The sequence below is a fragment of the Acomys russatus genome, chromosome 9 (assembly GCF_903995435.1).
Source record: "Acomys russatus chromosome 9, mAcoRus1.1, whole genome shotgun sequence".
Classification (NCBI taxonomy): Eukaryota; Metazoa; Chordata; class Mammalia; order Rodentia; family Muridae; genus Acomys; species Acomys russatus.
Genome location: NC_067145.1, coordinates 32,501,860 through 32,521,076, shown reverse-complemented (window position 1 = coordinate 32,521,076; position 19,217 = coordinate 32,501,860). Strand labels below are relative to the sequence as shown.

Below are 19,217 nucleotides of genomic sequence, written 5' to 3'. Positions count from 1 at the left end.
TTGTATTTATGTATTTAGCAAAACAGACAGACAGACAGACGCAGACACACACATACACACACAGACACACACTAACACATACACAATTAAAGAAAAAGAGGCCATGAATTTGACAGAGACTAGGGCTTGGGAGGGCACACAGGAGGGTTTGAAGGGAGGAAAGGGAGATGAATTAAGTATACTATAATCTCAAAAATAGCATTTTATTGAAAAAAATTTCATACAATATATTTTGATCATTTCCCCCTTCTCCCAAGCCCTTCCAGGTCCTTCCTACCCTACTTCATGCTCTTTCTCTTTCTTTAGAAGAAAAAGGAGAAAGAAAGAGAGAAAGAAACAAAAACAGAAACAGAAACAGAAAATGGCTTCAGATAGTAAAAGTCTGGTGCTGCCCCAGTGATGCTGTGTAACCAAGCAACCAGAAAGCACATGATCATTTGGGGTCAGGAATGTAGGCTGCAAACTGTTCCACAGAAGAGGCTGAAGCAGGGGGTGGAGACAGGCACGGGACAGGAACACAGCACTCGGAATGGACGGGGTGTAACTCGAAGAGAATATTGTGCTCTCAGCACTAACTCCTTAAAATCCCTCCAAATCCAACTTGAGCAGGTGTTATAACCTGGCAATAAAGAGTGGTAGCAATCACATGCTGAGTCCTAAAAAGATCCAATCTCTTCCCCAAAGCAGATCAAATCACAATGGAAGATTGGAATGCAGGGACCTTGGCCTGGCCCGAGTGTTCCCTTAGTTAGAACGTGTTAAGAGTTGTCTGTAGTGGAGGCTGTAGCCTCCGAGCTCTGCTCTAGCAAATGCCCTTCAAGAGCGGTGAAGGGGAAACAGGCAAGAGCCAGCTCTAAACAGTGATTAGAGATCTGAGCTGGGGCCCGTCAGAAGTGCTCCCAGTACACTCTCTCCAGGTCTGTCAGCAACTGAGGGTGAGACTGGCCTCCAGTCCAGGTGGAGGAATCTCAAAGATCCTTGTAGCTGTCACTGGCAGAGCAGAGTTCAGCTCCACTGTACACAGCCCCTTCAGGGGAATTGACAACCCTGTCCCCCATGGGGCTACAGTGGGGTACAACCACTACCTGGTATGTATAAGGAATGCTAAGGGTCTTGTTTTTAGTATATGTATGGGGAGATGGGGCCCAGAGAGTGGAGGAAAGTCAGGGAGAGAAGGCACTTGGGTAACATGATTGTTGCCTAGACTAGGAGGAAATAGACAGTGAAAACAACGCTTATGTTCCCGGCTGTGCACAAGGGTCAGGTGGCAGGCAGCACAGGACACCTAGGGGAGTAAACATACAGACACTACAATTCCTCCAGCAGGGGGAGTGAGACTGCCAACAAAGAGTCCACAGACAGACACAGTGAAGCCTCAAGGAGGCTGGAACCTGGGACTGACATCTGCCCAGGTCAGCACATGCCCCAGAAAACACACCAGGGTCACCAGGGTCACTAATTACTATGGCAGGTATGTAACTTGCAAAACGAAGCAAAGATTAACCATCTTCTAAATGTTAAACAAGTTAAAACATCATCAGATAAAAGTAGAAGACAAACTCCAGGCTAAGCACACTCTACCGCTAGCATAGGAAAAACCTGCTTGTTCACTCTTGTACAAGCCCATTTCCCCAGCACCACTGGCAGCCGCTCACTCACTTGGCCATGACACGCCGCACATTGCTGGCATACAGGGCAGGATTCCTCTTCTCCTCCTCAGAAGGGCAATACACAGGCAAGAACTGAGGATAGAAAAACCGTGTTATCTCTGTTAATACAGGACACTGACCCCACCAGAGCCACCATAAATGGTAACTGTGCGACATTAAGACTGGCAGAGCTTGTTTTCTGGAATAGTCCATCCATGCCCATACCTGTATCCACACTCGTACCCACAATGCCCATACTCAACATACACATATCTAAATCCACACCCACATCATTCAGACACAGACAGACAGACAGACAGACAGACAGACAGACAGACAGACACACACACACACACACACACACACACACACACACACACACCTGCAAACTTTATAGCTCTGCACTGCTAATCAGGAGTACCCACTGGCCCAGGCTGCAATGTCTACCTCCTCCCCTCATGCATCTTGCCATGCCTCAATGGCGATTTCATCTTAGGGATTACTGAGAACGGTACCTTCTCTCCATCCCTCAGTGAGTACTGAGACCAGTTCCTCTGCAGTCTCTACACCTGAAACCCACCTGGCAGCTGACATCTACTACATCACCGTGATAAGTCATCTTACAAATACAGCATTTTAAATGACTTAGTGGCCCATGCAGGTGCCAACTCTACAGTGCATGAAAGGACAAAAGACCATCCCCTGATTCCTGTTCTTAAATAAAGATATTTAGGAATATAGGAGCACCCTGAAAGGCTATCAATTCCCACTATATGCATATAAGCTTTCACAGTTACATTTTAGGAATTCCTCGAAATTACAACGGTCTTTTACATTAACACTGGCACCATTCACCAGCAATGTGAAGAAGGACATACAAAACATATCACAGGGCCATTCTCAGTCTCTTTTATCTTAAAATGAGAGACCAGGTCTGTAATAGACTTGTTTAAAACCACAGGGCTCTAAGCCAGGACAAGACCATGTTCCTTCTCAGACCTGATCCTGTTCTCTCCTGGCAGCTGAGAGAACCACAGAGGCACAGAGAAGAGCCACAGGATCACCCAGAGTGGCAGGACTGACACTCTCTGGGCTGTGCTCTTCGTAAAAGCCACATTAGCTCAGCTGCTCATTTTGTATGGCTCTGCAGTACTTATGGGTCATGAACAGACTGTTTCACTGAATACAAAGTTGCATATAACTCATCTCTGGGTTCAGATATAGGCCCAGTGTTTTTTCTTAAAACAGCAACAATAAACCCAATAACAACAAAAACACCACTTCTTCTATTCAGAGAAAGTTCTAGAGGCCACATATATATGACTGTGTTCAATTTAACCCAGAGGGTAAGTTTGGGACTTAGGAAGCTGACAGGAGCTGAAAGCTGGGAAGGCAGGCATACTCCATGAGCAAGGCAAACAGGATGATGACAGAATACATTAGCGATTCAAATCTAGCTGTACTGGTATTAATAATGAAGGCAAAAGAAACATAATTCTTTTGAGACAGTGTTTCTTTGTGTAGTTCTAGCTGCCCTGGAACTTGCTCTGTAGACCAGGCTGGCCTAGGAGCCAGAGATCTGCCTGCCTCTGCCTCCTGAGAGCTAAGATTAAAGGCATGTGCCACCACTGCCCAGCTGGCAGAAAGAAAATTTATGTGTGTCAATTTTATATACTCTTAGGCAACAGTCATCTAAATGATGTTGCTTTAGTCTAGACTGATAGCTTTAGTTTCCTTGGTTTGTTTGTTTCTTTCTTTTTCTTTTTTTGATTTTCGAGACAAGGTTTCTCTGTGTAGCCTTGGCTGTCCTGGACTCACTTTGTAGACCAGGCTGGCCTTGAACTCACAGCAATCCGCCTGCCTCTGCTTCGCAAGTGCTGGGATTAAAGGCGTGCACCACCATGCCTGGCTTTTTCCTTGATAATTTTTAAAATTTCTGTCCAGGGGCTAATGAGATGACTCAGCAGTTAAGAGCAGTTGTTGCTCTTGCAGAGGGCCAAGGGCTTTGTTCTCAACACCCATATGGCAGCTAACAAGCATCTGTAACTCCGGTTCTAGAGGATATGACACTCTCTTCTCGGCTCTGTAGGCAATACATATATATGAGACACATACATGCAGGCAAAACACCCAAACACAAAATAAAAATGGACAAATCTTAAAAAAGAAAAAAGAAACCTATTCAAATGTTTTTAAACCACATAAAGGACACAAAGCCACTAAGGAAAAGTGACTAGAAAGTTCCTCTAGGACCCAGACAAATGAAAAGATACTCAAGGACAGACATGTAAGATTATCTGTACAGATTAGATACTATGTAACAGTCTACATGTCTCTTGGTTCAATAGCATTTTAACAATGTGCCCCACAGTATGAAGCTGTGTGCAACATTATCTGACATTGTGTTCATACAGCTCTGGGTTAACACTGTTGCAATACTGTATCCCTGCAGACCCTAGTGTAATACTATGTGCTATTGTATCCACACAACTGGGGCTAACACTGTTGTAACAGACCCCAGTGTAGCATATTGTATGTATCCATACAGACGCCAATGTAACACTGTGACACTATGCACATAGCCCCAAGTCTAATACTATTCCAACACTGCAAGATTTCAGACTCCAACCTAATCCAGTATCCCAAAAGTACAGCAGAATTTGCCCTTGGCCAGACAATGACCCATACTGCACAACACTATGTCCACTCACCTCGATTTCCACTTGGTTTTGAAACTGGCATAGAGTGAGCCACAGGATTTTCAACCTTAAAAAAAAAAAACAAAACAAACCAGCATTGAATACTTTTACAACATGGTTAAAAAGTAAGGTTCCTAATTCTTGTAGCTATATGACTCTGAATTATGCCCAGAGGAGGAAGGGGAGCCTTCAAAAAACAAACAAACAAACAAAAAACAAAAAACAAAAATGACAGTGAGGAAAAGACGATTTTATTAACTAGAGATCTTCTAGAGAGCCACACAATCTTTGCCCTCCTGTTTTGGCAGCCTTGTCTCCAGGATGGCCAGCTATCTATATAGTCAGGACAGACTTCCAGGCTTTAAGCCATGCCATGGCCCATTTGCCTGACTTCCAGGGTCCTGGATCTTCAGTGTGATTGCCACTACTTGTTTGCCTGAATGGAATTACAGAGCTACCTGGAGTCCCCATCCCCGAGGCCATATTCTCTTCTCTCCGGCCCCCCCCAAGTTGGTTATCCCCTAATTATGAGTCAATTTTTTTTCTGCCTCAACATGTCATTCTGAGCCCAGGACAAGACACTGGAGCCCAGTTCCAAACCTACCTTCCTGCCTTAGAGGTGGTGGTCTGACATCACTGCAGTGGTACTTCTCCAGACTGCACTCTAAATGCCTTGGAAGGCCTGGGAGCTGCCTACTGTCTGACTTCACTACCTCCTTGAAGCCCCAGAGGCTGTGTTGTCTCTGCCTGGCCCCTCCTCCTTGCACACAAATGGCAGCTCCAGTATTATGAACAGCCTGGTGCCCCAAGTCTGGCTGCTGTAGTTTTTATTTCTCTTATTCCACTGGGTTGAGGACCACAGGCCAGCTAATTAACAGTGTCTGTGCCAGGAGGCAGGAACTCTCTAGCTGACCTCCCTCACCTAGCACCACCTGAATCCCACTGCCTGCACAGAAGCTGCCATCCCCAAACACCAGGTGCTGCTGGTTGGACAGTACCAGGTGCACTAGGTGGGTAAAGGAAGGGCTCAGTCACCTTCCCGTAGGTGCTGCCACAGAGGAACTTACATCCCCAGAATCCAGGAGTGTTACATAGCCACACAGGAACACTTAGCCTTTTCACAATGGGCGGACCCTAATTGCTGTCACATTTGCAGAAGTAGTGAGAGCACAGGGAGTCAGAGAGGCCTGTGCATCCACAGAATGAGGACAGACAGGATGACACGGTGTCCAACTTACGCTCCAGGTCCTTGCCATGTCCACGTGATGGTGTCCTGGGAATGAGAAAGTAGACGGGTCAAAAGTAGTCAGACACACGAGGGCCAACCTCGTCAGCCCAGAGATGCAGTTATTTCCCTCCACATCACTATAGGCAGAGAACAGGAGGCTTGTGCCCTGGGTTTCAAGGCTCTGAATAACCCCAAGTCTCAAATGACCATTTTTTCATCACGCCTCTGAGGCTGCCAATTCTAATAGTGGCCTAAGCAGTGTTGGTACCCACTACCCTTCTCTCCAAAAATGCTCTAGTGACCACCATCTGTACTTCCCAACTGTGCTATGTCACCTGCCCCTCTAGGATGCTCCCACAGGCACCTCAGACAAGGACTGACTAGACCTGGTCACATGATCTCAACACCTCTGCAATCCAAGGCTGCATCCATATCCCAAGTGTCTAGCCATGACCATCACAGGCATGCTCCCCTGAGGCCAACCTGGCCTTCAAAGGGAGCCACTGCCTCCTCAGGGACTTGGTTGCCTCACCCTATGTGTATCCAAAAGGATTTCAGAAACTACCCTTAGTAGCTGTACCAAACATTTTTACAGGATCTGAGTAATAGTTACTGGCCACCTCACATCACGTCTTTCCATCCTTATTCTCGATCTATTCTTCCTATCTGGCTTGGCTTCCTAGGCAGGGTCTGTGCTCAAGAGCTCTGGCAGTAGGGGTACATCCTGCAGCTATATGGTGAGGAAGCTCATATAAACCTTAGAAACATGAGCAAAGGCAAGCTTCCTGCTTCTCTCGTAACCAAGCTTCCAAAGTTCTAGAGGACCAGTGAGGACTATGGCCTCATGGAAACCTCACTCCTACACATAGGCTGCCAGGCTGCTCTATTCCTGGGTGTCCTGACTCTTAGCAGAGGGCAGGGCCTTCCTCAGGAAACTGACAGGAAATGGACTCTTCCATGGTTCAGCCACACCTGGTAGAGTCATCCAGTCTATTGGTGTTAGTAACTGACGGTCCAGATGGCCTCCACTGCTTACCCATTTGCCTCGGGTGACCCTGTGCCTAGGTAGGCTGTACCCTACATTGTAGCCACTGTAGACTGTAGGCTGAGACACTATCTCCCAGACTGTCCTCTGCTGTCATGGTGTCTGACTGCTGCAGACAGGAAAAAGTCACTATGGTAAGCATCTCCACTTTATTATTTCCACCACAGGCTTACTCCACCAAGAAATACCACATGGGCCCAGCACCCATTCAGGGCCCTGGGCTCACATTCACAGAGCGGCCACTTCTAACTGTGGAAGCCATCAAAGGCCGGAGAAAACCTGCTCCGAGAGTCATATGAGAAGGGAGGCTATAGCTGGCCTCTGTGAAAAGGGCTGGCCCAGACACCTTTCCCTAGGGGCTGGGGGAGGATTAAGGGCACTTGAAAGAGAGGCAAAACCTAGCCTCCCTCCTCTGAGCCAGGGTCCTTCCAGGCCATCCAGGAGCTCTGCCCCGTCTTACTTTAAAACAAGTCAATGAGATTTCCAACTGGAGTAGAGGAAACCAACAAAGGCATGTGACTCTACAGCCACCAGATTCCTTACTTACTGCTCAGTTTTCTAGAACGTTAAGCAGCCCTGATTTTAAAACTGCCAGAGTATGAGCCAGGCTTTGGGAGCTCCTGAGGACTGTCTGTCTGTGTGTGGGGTGTCATCAAATGCTGGGATGAGTCTGGAGAGGGGCACTGACTGCTTCAGGGCCTGTGAAAAGCGGAGCTCTGTGTGCCAAGGCTGAGACTATGCTAAAATTGTCATAAATACACCAGGGAGCTAGCTTACACTTGGGACTCCGCCTGTGGAGCCTGGCCCTCCCTTTCTGGGTTGAGGCTGTGTGATGGTGCCAACTGCTCTTTCAACTATTGTGCATGAACAAAGGACACAGGAACACGGCAATCCAGGTACAACCAAAACACCCACCCAGCTCTCATTCCTCCTGAACCCACCCCACAACACACACCCTCAACGGACATGACATACCAGTTTGTTTGGGTAGCGCAGCACCACGGGTTGGACGGGAACTCCGGGGATGAATGCACCTGCCGAGGAAAGTGAAGGGTCTCACTGCTGCCAACAGGACGTAGGGAAGGCGAGACCTGGCTGTGGCACTTTTGTGGCCTTAGCAAACTGAGCTTTTCTATGCCATCTTTCCTGGTCAGTAAAGGCATTCTTTGGGTTTTTGGACTGTCTCCTGCACTCCTGTACTACCCATGAAGAGAGGAATTGCTGGTGTCTCAACAGCAACATGGGCCTCCAGTTCGTCTATACCTCAGGGCCTCAGAACTGCTAGGACCTCTTTTCTATACATCTGCTCTGTTGACCTTGGCTTCTACTCACTGCCCATGACTGGGTTTGGGGTAGGTCACCATGGAGGATGAGGCACAGCTGGTCTCACCTAGGTTAGGACAGTCTAGCCTACCCATCCTGTCTGACCACTGGAGAGATATTACCCGAGCGACCTCAGGACAGTCCTGCCAGTCACTTCTACTGTCAATATACTGATAAGCTGACAAGCCTGGCTTATGAAGTTCTGATCTATTTAAATAAGGCTGTTTAAAGGCCCAAACCTGTGAAAACTGAGGAGTCAGGAGCACCCCACGCTGAGGGATGGACATCTGAGGGGAGGTGTGTTCTTCTGGACTAGTCCAGAGTCTCATGGAAATCAACGTCCATCAGTGCTGTGTGTCCATTCTGGAATATGTGTGTGTGTGTGTGCGCGCGCGCATGTGTCTGAGAGGGAAGTTCTCTGGTTGTTCCAAATATTCCTCTACTTTCCAGTTCAGGGCCTTGGTGATGGTCCTGCTTTGGGATTTCTGTACACCTCTAGAAAAATCTGCACACAGGGTTGCCAAGAGTTTCTGCCTCTAAGCCCAGCTCTCCTATAGTGGTCTAAGCCACAGACCAGTGTCAGGACATGTCAGAGCCGATGACCCGAGCTCTAGAGGTACATTCTGCAGCTATATGGCTGAGGAAGCTCATATGAACCTTAGAAACATGAGGAAAGGCAAAGTTCCTGCTTCTCTGAGTCCATTTTCTTCCTTAGGAAACTGATAGGAAATGGACTCTTCTGTGGTTCAGCAATACCTGGTAGAGTCATCCGGTCTGTTAGTGTTAGCACCTGACGTACAGGTGGCCTCCACTGCTTTTCCATTTGCCTCGGGTACAAGGTTTACCTACAGTCCCCATGTCTGACCTTCAGTCCTACCCCTGGTCTTGTAGGGCTGGGATCACATGGCTGAGCTAGCACTTCAGTGAACACAGACATAGGCATGGTCAGCACTGACCCTGGCTCATACTCCATCACCAATACCTGGCTCTGGGGCTCCAGAATTTTCAGGCCTGCATGCTAGTGAACATGGCCATCACCTCAGGGGACTAACCATGGACCACAAGGACTGTCATGACTTACTAGTCTGACTGCAGTGTTTGTTCACTGCCACTTTCATCTTGACATGTGTCATGGTGACATCGTTAAAACCAAGCCATAATTGTTTTAAAAGTCACTATGTCAAACCTCCCATGTCTAATCTCGGAGCTTAGTGAACGTGTGCATCTGACTACACATGGCCATGAAAGCAAGTACAGTGTGGGAGAAACAGGTGCTGGGTTGGCATCAGGCCTCCTAAGCAGCAGCCAGCAGCAGGGATACCCTCAGGAGATGAAGGCTCTCCCCAGACTCCAGAACACAGGAGCTCAGACCACAGAGGCTTCACATGTGTCATAGAAGGTGGTAGCTGGCTGGACGCTGGTCCACGGCTGAATAAACACCAGGTATCTAGGGCGTGAGCCACAGTTGGGCACCACAGCCAGTCTTCATGGGTAACTGTGGCATTCAACCTCCTTCTCCCCCCATGATGTACGCTGCCCTCTGTGCCTATATGCCTTCAGCTGCAAGCAGGAAGCCCAGCTGCCTCTGTGAAGTGAGGCCGGCAGCTAGTCCTCAGGCGCTCTTTTCAAGGACAGGCAAACTCATTACTAAGGAAGAGGGATGGTCCCCTTGCAGCTACCTGTCATGGCTGGAGACCCTCCCCCCGCCCCCACAATTCCCTCAGAGTTTGTTTATAGTCTTCCTGTGGCCTTGGGGACATGGCCTGGTATCACCACTGAGGTCTCAAACAAAAGGGTGGGGAGCCTTTATGGGCCATGCCCAGGGTAAGGGGTCCAGGTGGGGAAGGCTATAGACTCTCCTGCAGCTAGGCCTGTCTTGGTCACAACATGCTGCCTTAGCTGCTCAGCCTATTTTAGAGCAAACAGGACACACTGAAAGGAGAATAAACATTCCCTTTCTTGCACTGTATCTCTCTCTGCCCATGAAAGTTGCCACCCCTGTTATGTGTCAAGAAGGAGAGGGCTCAGCCATGTGCACACGAGCAGAACGAAGAGTGGCCTGGGGAAGTGGAAGATTCTGGAATTTACCATCCAGCACTAAAAAGAATGGAAAGGCTCCCCAACAGGGCAGTATGATGCAGCCCAGAGCAGAACACTGGCAGCTGCGTCCAGTCTGTAGCAGCTGCTGTGCATACCTCGTGCACAGAGAGTTTGAGTCCCACCCACATCTTAAGAGCACTAAGAGAGGTGGCAGGATCAAGGGGGTAAACCTGCTACACGTCCCAGGGTACACAAAACTTTCAACTGGAAAGTCAGGAGTGGACTCTGTACAGCCATCACTACTACACTGTGCTTGGCTGGGGGTATGCCATGAGGTGTTCAAACTGATGGGTCACAGCTCCTGCCCATGGAGGGAGGGTGCTGCTCTCCTGTGGCTCTGAAACCAGAAGAGTGAGCTACAGGCTAGAAGACCACTACAGTCAGCGAGAACTGCCAGGGCCCAGGGCACCTTGTATCCCAGGGGCCAGGTCTATGCAGGCCTTACTGGTCAGGGCCTCAGAGCTCAGACAAACCTCACTACCTCATGACAGCCACTGCTACCACAATCTCCCCATCCTTCGGCAAACTGTCAGAGTTCTTGGCTCAAACACTAAGACTTTCCCTCGACTTCTAGAAATGCTTTTGAAAACTTGTCATACAAAACAACAATAGATATTTTCACTATCAGCAGATGACATCACTTAAAAAGTCATGATTGGTTTCACCTTTTTTTTTTTTAAATTAATTTATTATGATTTATTCAGATTACATCCAGGTTATCCCCTCACTTGTATCTTCCCTGGTTTCCTCTTTTTGAGGAAGATAAAAACAAAACAAACAAACACTACATACCAGGCTTGAAGGTAATGAGGCAGGTCCTATTTGTACATGTTCCTTCTGGAAAAATCATTATCTTAAAAATAGGAAAAAGATAGCATTAAATCATTGTACTTAAATCCAGAGTCCAGAGGAGCCCACCTGTGTGTTTTCGATTTCTGACATAATTTTAGGCTATGGCTCCTGGCAAGGGGAAAGGGGACTTTGTGAAGCCCCTGTCAAGTTGGGGACCAGGGGAGTGAGATGAGAAACACTGTTAACACAAAGTAAGCACTGGTGAAGGACACTGTGGTTCTCAGTCACACAGGCATCACAGGAAAGGATGAAGGCAAGCGTGGAGGTGCTGACGGGGGGTGGGTGGGGGCATTCCCCATGAGGAATAGGGAGCAAGCAAGGAACTGTGCAGCCACTGGGAACAGCTACAACTCCCTGTGGTAGAGAGCACAGCTCACACAGCTTTCAAATCTGAGCACTGAGGGGGCTGGGTGGGCTCAGTGGGCCTGCCTGAAGAGCACAGGTGTGTGTGTGTGTATGTGTGTGTGTGTGCGCGTCATACGTCACAACGCGCGTGGATGTTCTCACATCTTAGAAGCCAGAAGCCTACACAGTTAACGCCAGATCGACAGTGCTTCTGAGCAACTACAGACAGGGCATCCTTCCTACAAACCCTCCAGCCTCTATTGTTGGCTCAAGGGGGAAAGGAAAAAACCAGAAGATGTGTGACACCAAGGCAGCTCAAGCTTACAGGGGCCATGGGCAAAGGTAGGCCTTATGGGTGCAGCTGTAGGAGCCAGGCAACAGGACCAGAGGCTCAGTCTAGGATCTGGAAGTACTGAATTCCTCAGGCTCATAGTTAACTGGAAAAGTAGACAATACCCAGAGCAGTCAGCAAGGCACCACCCCATACAATGATGTAAGAACTGGACACTCGAGAGAATATGTTTTCATTTTAAACACAGAGTACCCAACACCAAGCACACTCTTGGATGCACATGCATGCAAGACAGACAGAACAAGGTGAACTTCAGCACCAGAGACAGATGGAGACCTTGGTGATTTCCTCTCTTTCTCAAAGTGCACATCTTCTGGAAGAGCCCATTAAAGCAAGCAGGGTAGTTCTACCTGAGGCCACTTTCCATCTGACTGCGCCCGTCGCTTGATTTCCTCCACTGTCTTCCTTCGAGAGTCCTGGTCAGACCGAGACACGAACACAGGCCGGATGTACCTTATCAGAGCTGTAGGAGTCCAGACAGGGTATCAGCATCCATAGCTTCCAACTACAGGCTTGAAACAAAGGCCTCTCAGGGGCCATAGTGAGCTGTGCACCCCAAAGACACCTCCCTCCCAGGGCCATGCTAGGGCCATGATGATGCCTGGAGAGCGAGGGGCCTTCCAGTGAACCCCCACAACTTGTGTGCCCTGGAGGAGCAGAGTCCATGGGTCAATCAGCTAGAATGCACAACACAGTGGAATCCTAATGCCACCGAAACACAGATGATCTGCTGTCACCCTGTCAGCAGAACAAGGAGATTCAACACTCCTGGGCCCCACTGTGGGTTGAGCTTGCCTCCTTGAAAGTCAGGGATAAAGCCCTAACTCCTGGTACCTGGGAATGTGACCCTAACTGGAGATAGGATATTTGCAGATAATCAAGTTCAGATGACATCACCCTAATTAGCATGGCCTTAATCAATGTCTGATGTCCTCGTAAGAGAACAGGTTACATGGAGAGGAAGGATGTGATGTGCCTTCAAGCTACAGAGTACCAACGACTGCCAGCTGTCACCATGCACTTGGCTGCCAACACCCTCTTCTCGGACTCCTGGCTTCCGGAGTGGTAAGAACAAACTCTTAATGCCCAGAGATTTCACCCAGCCTTGGACTAAATGTTGCCCACAGTGTCTCCTCATTTGGTCTAGGTTCAAGGCACTCATTCTGCCATGATTAACGGGGCTCAACTGACCAAAATGTTGGGGACCACCAAAATAAGACCATGCAAAGATAGGATAGTGCTAAAAAACCAAAGCAAAACCCTGAAAAGGTTTTAATATGAACTGCCCTCAGGTAAGTCTGTGTTCTGAGACAAAAGAAGTGGGGCCCAGGGCCGCCGCAGCCCCTGGCACACTGTGTCTGCAGCTGATGTGCCAGGATCACTTTAGCTGTAGGTTCTTTTTGGAAGTCATTTTGAGACTTGAAAAGGATACTTTGTGATTTTTTTTTCCCTAGGAGGTTTTCCAAAAAGCATAGAAATAAAATAAAGTAAAACAAAAGAGGAAAAGAAAAGGGAAGGGAGGGAGGGAGGGAGGGAGAAAATCCCTTTGATCTTGTAATAACCTACTGGGTCTTCAAAACTCTTTTAAAAAGCCAAACACACACACACACACACACACACACACACACAGGGGCGAGGGATCACGTTTTTCTAGTTCTTGAGTAGTTTTACTGTTTTGTCATTCTAGCAATTATTTCATCCTTTTCTGTCAACTTCCTGATGCTGCTAAAAATAACCAGATAGTAGAAGGGAAGAGAAATGGCAGGGTGCTGTGCGGCTGTGTCACAATCCTGACCTTGTCTACTCTGCCTTACAACACCGTATCTTCCCAGAGGCACTGGGGCTCCCCTGGTCTCGCTGTCTACTGTGTTTCATGTGGCTGAGTACAGAGGCTTTCTGTGTCTGTGATGGCAAGAAAAGAAACTGACTGAGGTAGTGGAAGATGCCTGCTGGTCCTTTAGTGAAGCATCCCTCAGTATTTTACCTCTGAACATCATGTGACCGGTTCACTGAATGAAAGGGTTCTAGGCCTGTTGGTTTTATCAATTTGACACAAACTACTTATCTGGGAAGAAGGAATCTTAACTGAGAAAATGATTCCCCAAGACTGCCTACAGGAAAGTCTGTAGGGCATCTTCTTGATTAATGATTGATGTGAGAGGGCCTGGAACATGGTCAGAGACACACCGCGGGGTTGTCTAATAAAGCAAGCATGGCCTTCACAGTCTATGTGCCTTCCACCTGAGAGACTGAGCAAGCCAGTAAGCAGCACTCCTCCATGTCTTCTATTCAGGTGCCGCCTCCAGATTCCTGCCCTGACTTCCCTCAGTGATGGGCTGTGACCTGGAGTGCAAGCTGAAATAAAGCTTTTCCTCCCCAAGTTGCTTTTGGCTATGGGGTTTCATCACAGGGGGGAAAAACACCCCTAAGACAGACACAATCAAAGTTGAATCACAGAAGACTGACAACGGAGAGACAGAAGAAGCTATGACGCCGGTTACACTCCTGGCACCGACCGACCTAAAGATGAAAACACTTCAGGTATTTTTAAACGTTCCTCTCTTCAACAGTTAGGACCTGTCTGTCACAGGATCCAAAAGAGGGGCTGGAAGTTGGAACGAGCCATTGCCTATGTGAGCCTGCTCTGAGATAGGAACCAGAATACATCCTGGGTTCTCAAGGGGGTGAAGACGACTCTTAACTGCATGCCCAGGAGAGTACCTCATCTGGCACAGTGCCTTCAAGGGTAGCTGGGTAAGGAGCCAACTGAGATGAGCTACATTTGGACAAATCAATATTCCTCTCCCTCTAGAGACAAGGTATTGATGCCCAAGTCAGGGATCCAGTGACCCTCTTGGCTGGATGACAGGCACACACCATTGTGTCTGCATAATGGAACATTTTGAACAAACTTGTCACCAGCCCTCACTCTCGGGTCTGTGGTCTGTAAGTGACCAGGAAATGCAGACTACAGGAAGAACATGTGCACCGTGATAACATCTCTGTGAAAACCAATAGGCCTGGTGTCTTGCCGGGGGACACATACGGTGACATTTAGACTCTCTGACATCTTTCAGGGTTATCAAGGTGGACTGCACATCTCCCAACTACAAGCCCACCTAGATACCAAAAAACCCTTGGAATTCAATTCAACTTCCCAGGCCTGCGGAGTATCGCCCTTTATTTTGACAGTCAGACCGATAAACCTACAGCCTATGACTCAAACAACACAAGGACCCAAGGAGTCTCATCAAGAAGGGGAGCGGCCCTGCTTGCTCAGAGCTGTTGCATAACTGATGTCCTTGCTCTGGCCAGCTCATTTCTGTCTACAGGGTCTGCTGTACCACTTGCGAGTATACAGCACCCCCCCCCCCTTCTGCCTTCTTGCTGCCCTCTCTGCAAGGCCCTGGCCATCTAGATCAGGGGACTGAGACAAATGTTTGAGAGATGACACACTTCCATCTAGTGCTCTGTACAAACAGCAAGTCACTAGCCAAGCCCAAACAGAACACTGACCACAGTGGTACCTGAACCCATGGGGTAAGACTCACAATTCCCATGGGTGGGCATGACCCCACCTTCCAGGTGGTGAGCACATAGGCCATGGAGGCCATGTTTGCCATGGACCTAGCCATATCTAGATGCCTCTGAAAAGTCACGTGTGTGTTGGGGGAAGGGATATCTGTGTTGGTCCGGGGCTGGGGACCTTGCCTGGCCTCTGCCTAGGTTCCAGCCCCCTTGAGCAAGTGCTTCCCTATGGCCACGAGCCAGTTCCTTTGTGTTTCCATAGGCAGTGGGGAGCGTGTCTGCTTAACAGCAAAGGAAGAGATGAAAGTGAGGACAGAAGGCCCTTACTGCAGGCACACCCGGAAAACCCAGCGCCCTTAGAGTGAGAAACATTTCCTCATGATCCGGCCAAGTGCCCGCAGGCTGTTTCTGTGGGTTAGTCTAGGAGACGCAGCTGGGTAAGGGCTGGGAAGCCTGGAGTGGTGGCCAAGTCCTTTCTTCTGCCTATCTCCCAGGCAAATTTACCTCAAGATTTCAGACGCCTCTCTGAATGCCAAAGAACAGGAGCCTGGTATGGACAGAGAGATCAGGATAGCAGGTATACTGGCTACCTTTTATGACCACTTGATACAAGTTCGAGTCATTTGGGGGGAGGGAATCTCAGCATAGAAAATGCCACCACCTGGGGCTGGAGAGTTGGCTCAGTGGTTAAGAGCAATGGCTGCTCTTCCAGAGGACCTGGGTTCAATTCCCAGCACCCACATGGCAGCTCACACTTGTCTGTAACTCCAGTTCCAGGAGATCTCACTCAGACATACATGCAGACATACACCAATGCACATAAAATAAAAATGCCACCACTAGATTGGCCTCTGGGCAAGCTTATAGTGTATGTTCTTAATTAGTGATTGATGTGGGAAGGCCCAAACCATTTTGAGTGGTGCCACCCCTTGGGCAGGTGGTTCTGGGGTATATAAAAAAGCAGGCGGGGCAAGAAGTGAGGATCTAGCCAGTAAGCAGTACTCCTGTGATAGGTGGTGATGTGTATCTGCAAGCTGAGATAAAGCCTTTCTTCCCCAGGCTGCTTTCAGTCACGGTGTTTTATCACAACATTAGCAACCTTAACTAAGACACCAAGAGGCGCCTCTGTTTTTAAGTGACACTGCCAGGGCCCACAAAGCCTGGAAGATACAAGCCTGTGCTCTGTAGTGCAGGCGAGGCTGCTGAGGACCGTGGTCATGAGACCCACAGAGCCACAGATTTACCCCCAGAATATCTGCACACAGGTAGAGTGCTCGGCCCCTAGAGCAGGGCTGCGGAACATGGCAGAGCCTTTCTGCCAAGCCCATCTCCCTTCTCATTGCCATCGACCGGCAGGCATTCATTCACCATGCTGTGGGTACAGAGCTGTGGGCTTTCTAACAGTCTCAGGTTGAACTCTCTTCCTTCCATTGATCTTGTAGGACACCCCAGTTACCACAACCACCACAGTACCCAGTAACCACCTCCACCGTCTGACACCGCAGCACTGCGCCTCGTCTCAGGAAACCTGCACACCATCTACTAGATGCCGGGGACCCATGAAGGAAGCCAGCCAGGGTGCGAGAAGAAGCTGAGGGTCAACGCTGTGTTCTCCCCATTTCTCTACCCTAGGACTGTGAGCAAAAAGTCTATGCAGATGAAACTGTGGATCTTGAAATGAGGCCATCTTGGATTATCCACTGATTATAGTTCTTAGCTAAGATACATATCGATGCGAGACAGAGGAAGGCTGGCCATGTGAACAGACAGCCAGGACCATGTCCTGTGTAGCCTATGGAGGGATTCCCCTTGGCACACACTGTAACCCTGGACTTGTGGTTCCTAGAATGTGACAGAAAGACCTTGTGCTGCATCACGGTACTCAGGTTATGTGATCTGACCAGCGGCCCCGAGTCACTGCTGTTCCTGGTCCAGGAGTCACCGGTGCTGAGGAGCGGGCTGCCTAGCCGCTCAAGAGACCCTGCACTGCACTGTGATACAGAAAATGCCTGCTTGTAAGACAGACCTCAGACACGCATCTCTTCACATGCCAGGACGAGAGGAGTATAGACGCTGATAAATCCAAAGGGCTCACGCCACAGGGGAAGCAGTGATAAAACCAGAGCAGAGACAGGGCCTGTTGTCAGTGGCAAGGTGTCTCACCCACCCCTGCAGTCTCATCTGGTCCCAAGGGGGCTCGCCCACTCCCACAGCCTTGCCCACTCCCACAGTGTCACCCACTCCTACACGATCTCGCCCACTCCTAGGAGCTTACTCACTTCCCCAGATTGGGATGTCTCTGCTCTCCGCCTTCATCACAATTGAGGACATGGTCATGGTGACAGGGATGGCATCAAAGTAGGAGGAATGTGGCGCCAGTGTGAGGATCGCAGCCTCAGTAGGCAGGGCCTGCCGCCCCTTCACAGCCACACGGTGAAAGCCACCGGCAAACCACATGGTGCGCATGATGGCCTTGAGCAGGAAGTCCACGACCCTGTAAGAAATATGCAACACTGAGTTCCCGCCATTACGCAGGCATGAAGAGGGCATGGGAAAATGGTGCTGGGGCCTTGGCAGTGTTACAAGGAGCTGAAGGCTACTGCAGCAGCTACCCTAAGAGGAGAGCTGGTGTACCCGATTCTGGGGCACCCGTGACCAATGTCTCCCACCTCATACGACAGACAAGTGTCCACCACATGGTAGCCTTGACAGAAGGCCACATGACAAGGTCAAAGACATTCACGTTTGAGATATGAGCCGCTCATGTTAGCACTTGGCCATGCATGGGCAGACAAGGCATGTTCAACACCCATTAGAAGTGAATCAGCTGAGAGCAGGGGCAGTGTCCTGGGGAACCTTCCAGACCTCCTTCCCGTGGGGCACACTGCCTTGGAGCCTGACCACATGAATCAACACATTTAGCGTTTGGAAGGACGTAGATGGACATGACTATAGAAGAGGGAAAAAACTGGTCTAGACCATCCACCTGGTTCCTATGGCATCCTTTTAAAGCACGTAAGAACATAGGTGCTCGAGCCTGAGTATTTTCCTTTCTACTCACCCTTAACAAGCTATACTTCAGTCACCACTCAGACACCTTTCAGCACACACACCTCTGCAGTGACATAGTCCTGGGTGGAGCTTTGTACCCAGAGGAAGCTTGCTGCAGAATGAACCAGGTCTCACTGGCTGTGGGCTAGCCACCAGACGACCAAAACACACACACACACACACACACACACACACACACACACACACACACACACACACACAGCTCAAAACCTTGTTCCTCGATTTTTCCTGAAGTGCTAACTCCTCTGGAGGTTCTATGAGAGAAGCCCTCACAGATCTAAGCAGTAGCCAATCACTGTTGGTATAGAGTCTGCCCCCACCCCCAGGAGTCACCTTAGAAAGACCTTTGCTTACTTGGAGGATAAGTAGCTGCCGTAGTTACAACGAGACACTGGGGAGCAGGCTCAAGGTTCTATTTCTAGGATGGTGTGAGACACGGGTATGCATCTCTCAATGTCAGCTGGACACTTCTCAGTGGACTCTTATGGGGAAGAGGAAGCTGGAGACGTTGGGGAAGTGAGGCTCTGGGAAGGGCTATGCTAAAACAGGGTCCTCGGAGAGCAAGAGGGAAAGAGGAGCTGGGAAGTAAACACCATCAACCTCCAGGCTCGAAGACCCTTCATCCTTCTGGTACTTTCACAGAGGCAGGGGGACAGTGAGCTCTGGGCAAGGTCAGAGGTCAAGTCTTATAGAAAGGCCAGCAAAGAAAGCTCCAGCAACATCAAGGAGAAGGGGGAGGGGGTGAAATACGAGCTAACCAGCTGCTCAGTGCTGAAGAAGACCTGGGACTCTGGCCACAGGATTCTGAAGAGAAGCGGCTGGTCCCCACACAAAGGTGCATGCATCCCAAGACAGTAGACCTGCACCCTTTAGGTGAAGGACATGCATGCTGCACTTTGGCCAACCAGAAAGCCAGGCAGAGAGGCAAGCAAGCTGGTTGTCAGCAGTTCATCACATCCCAGATCCTCTTGCAAATCATCTTTGGGAAGAGAACCTGATGCCCCAGAAAGAATCCAACTTCAAC

General features: G+C 49.2%; 1 protein-coding gene across 1 annotated transcript in view; it reads right to left on the bottom strand.

Moving 5' to 3' along the window:
* The window catches only part of Lpcat1 (lysophosphatidylcholine acyltransferase 1), a 52,028-nt gene that overhangs the window by 9,770 nt on the left and 23,041 nt on the right, over window positions 1-19,217 (bottom strand). The window contains exons 3-9 of the mRNA XM_051151076.1: window positions 17,401-17,615; window positions 11,944-12,056; window positions 10,837-10,897; window positions 7,597-7,655; window positions 5,587-5,621; window positions 4,361-4,415; window positions 1,660-1,742 (exon numbers count right to left, since the gene is read on the bottom strand). Coding sequence (XP_051007033.1) covers window positions 1,660-1,742; window positions 4,361-4,415; window positions 5,587-5,621; window positions 7,597-7,655; window positions 10,837-10,897; window positions 11,944-12,056; window positions 17,401-17,615 — 621 coding nt within the window. The remainder of the gene's footprint in view (window positions 1-1,659; window positions 1,743-4,360; window positions 4,416-5,586; window positions 5,622-7,596; window positions 7,656-10,836; window positions 10,898-11,943; window positions 12,057-17,400; window positions 17,616-19,217) is intronic.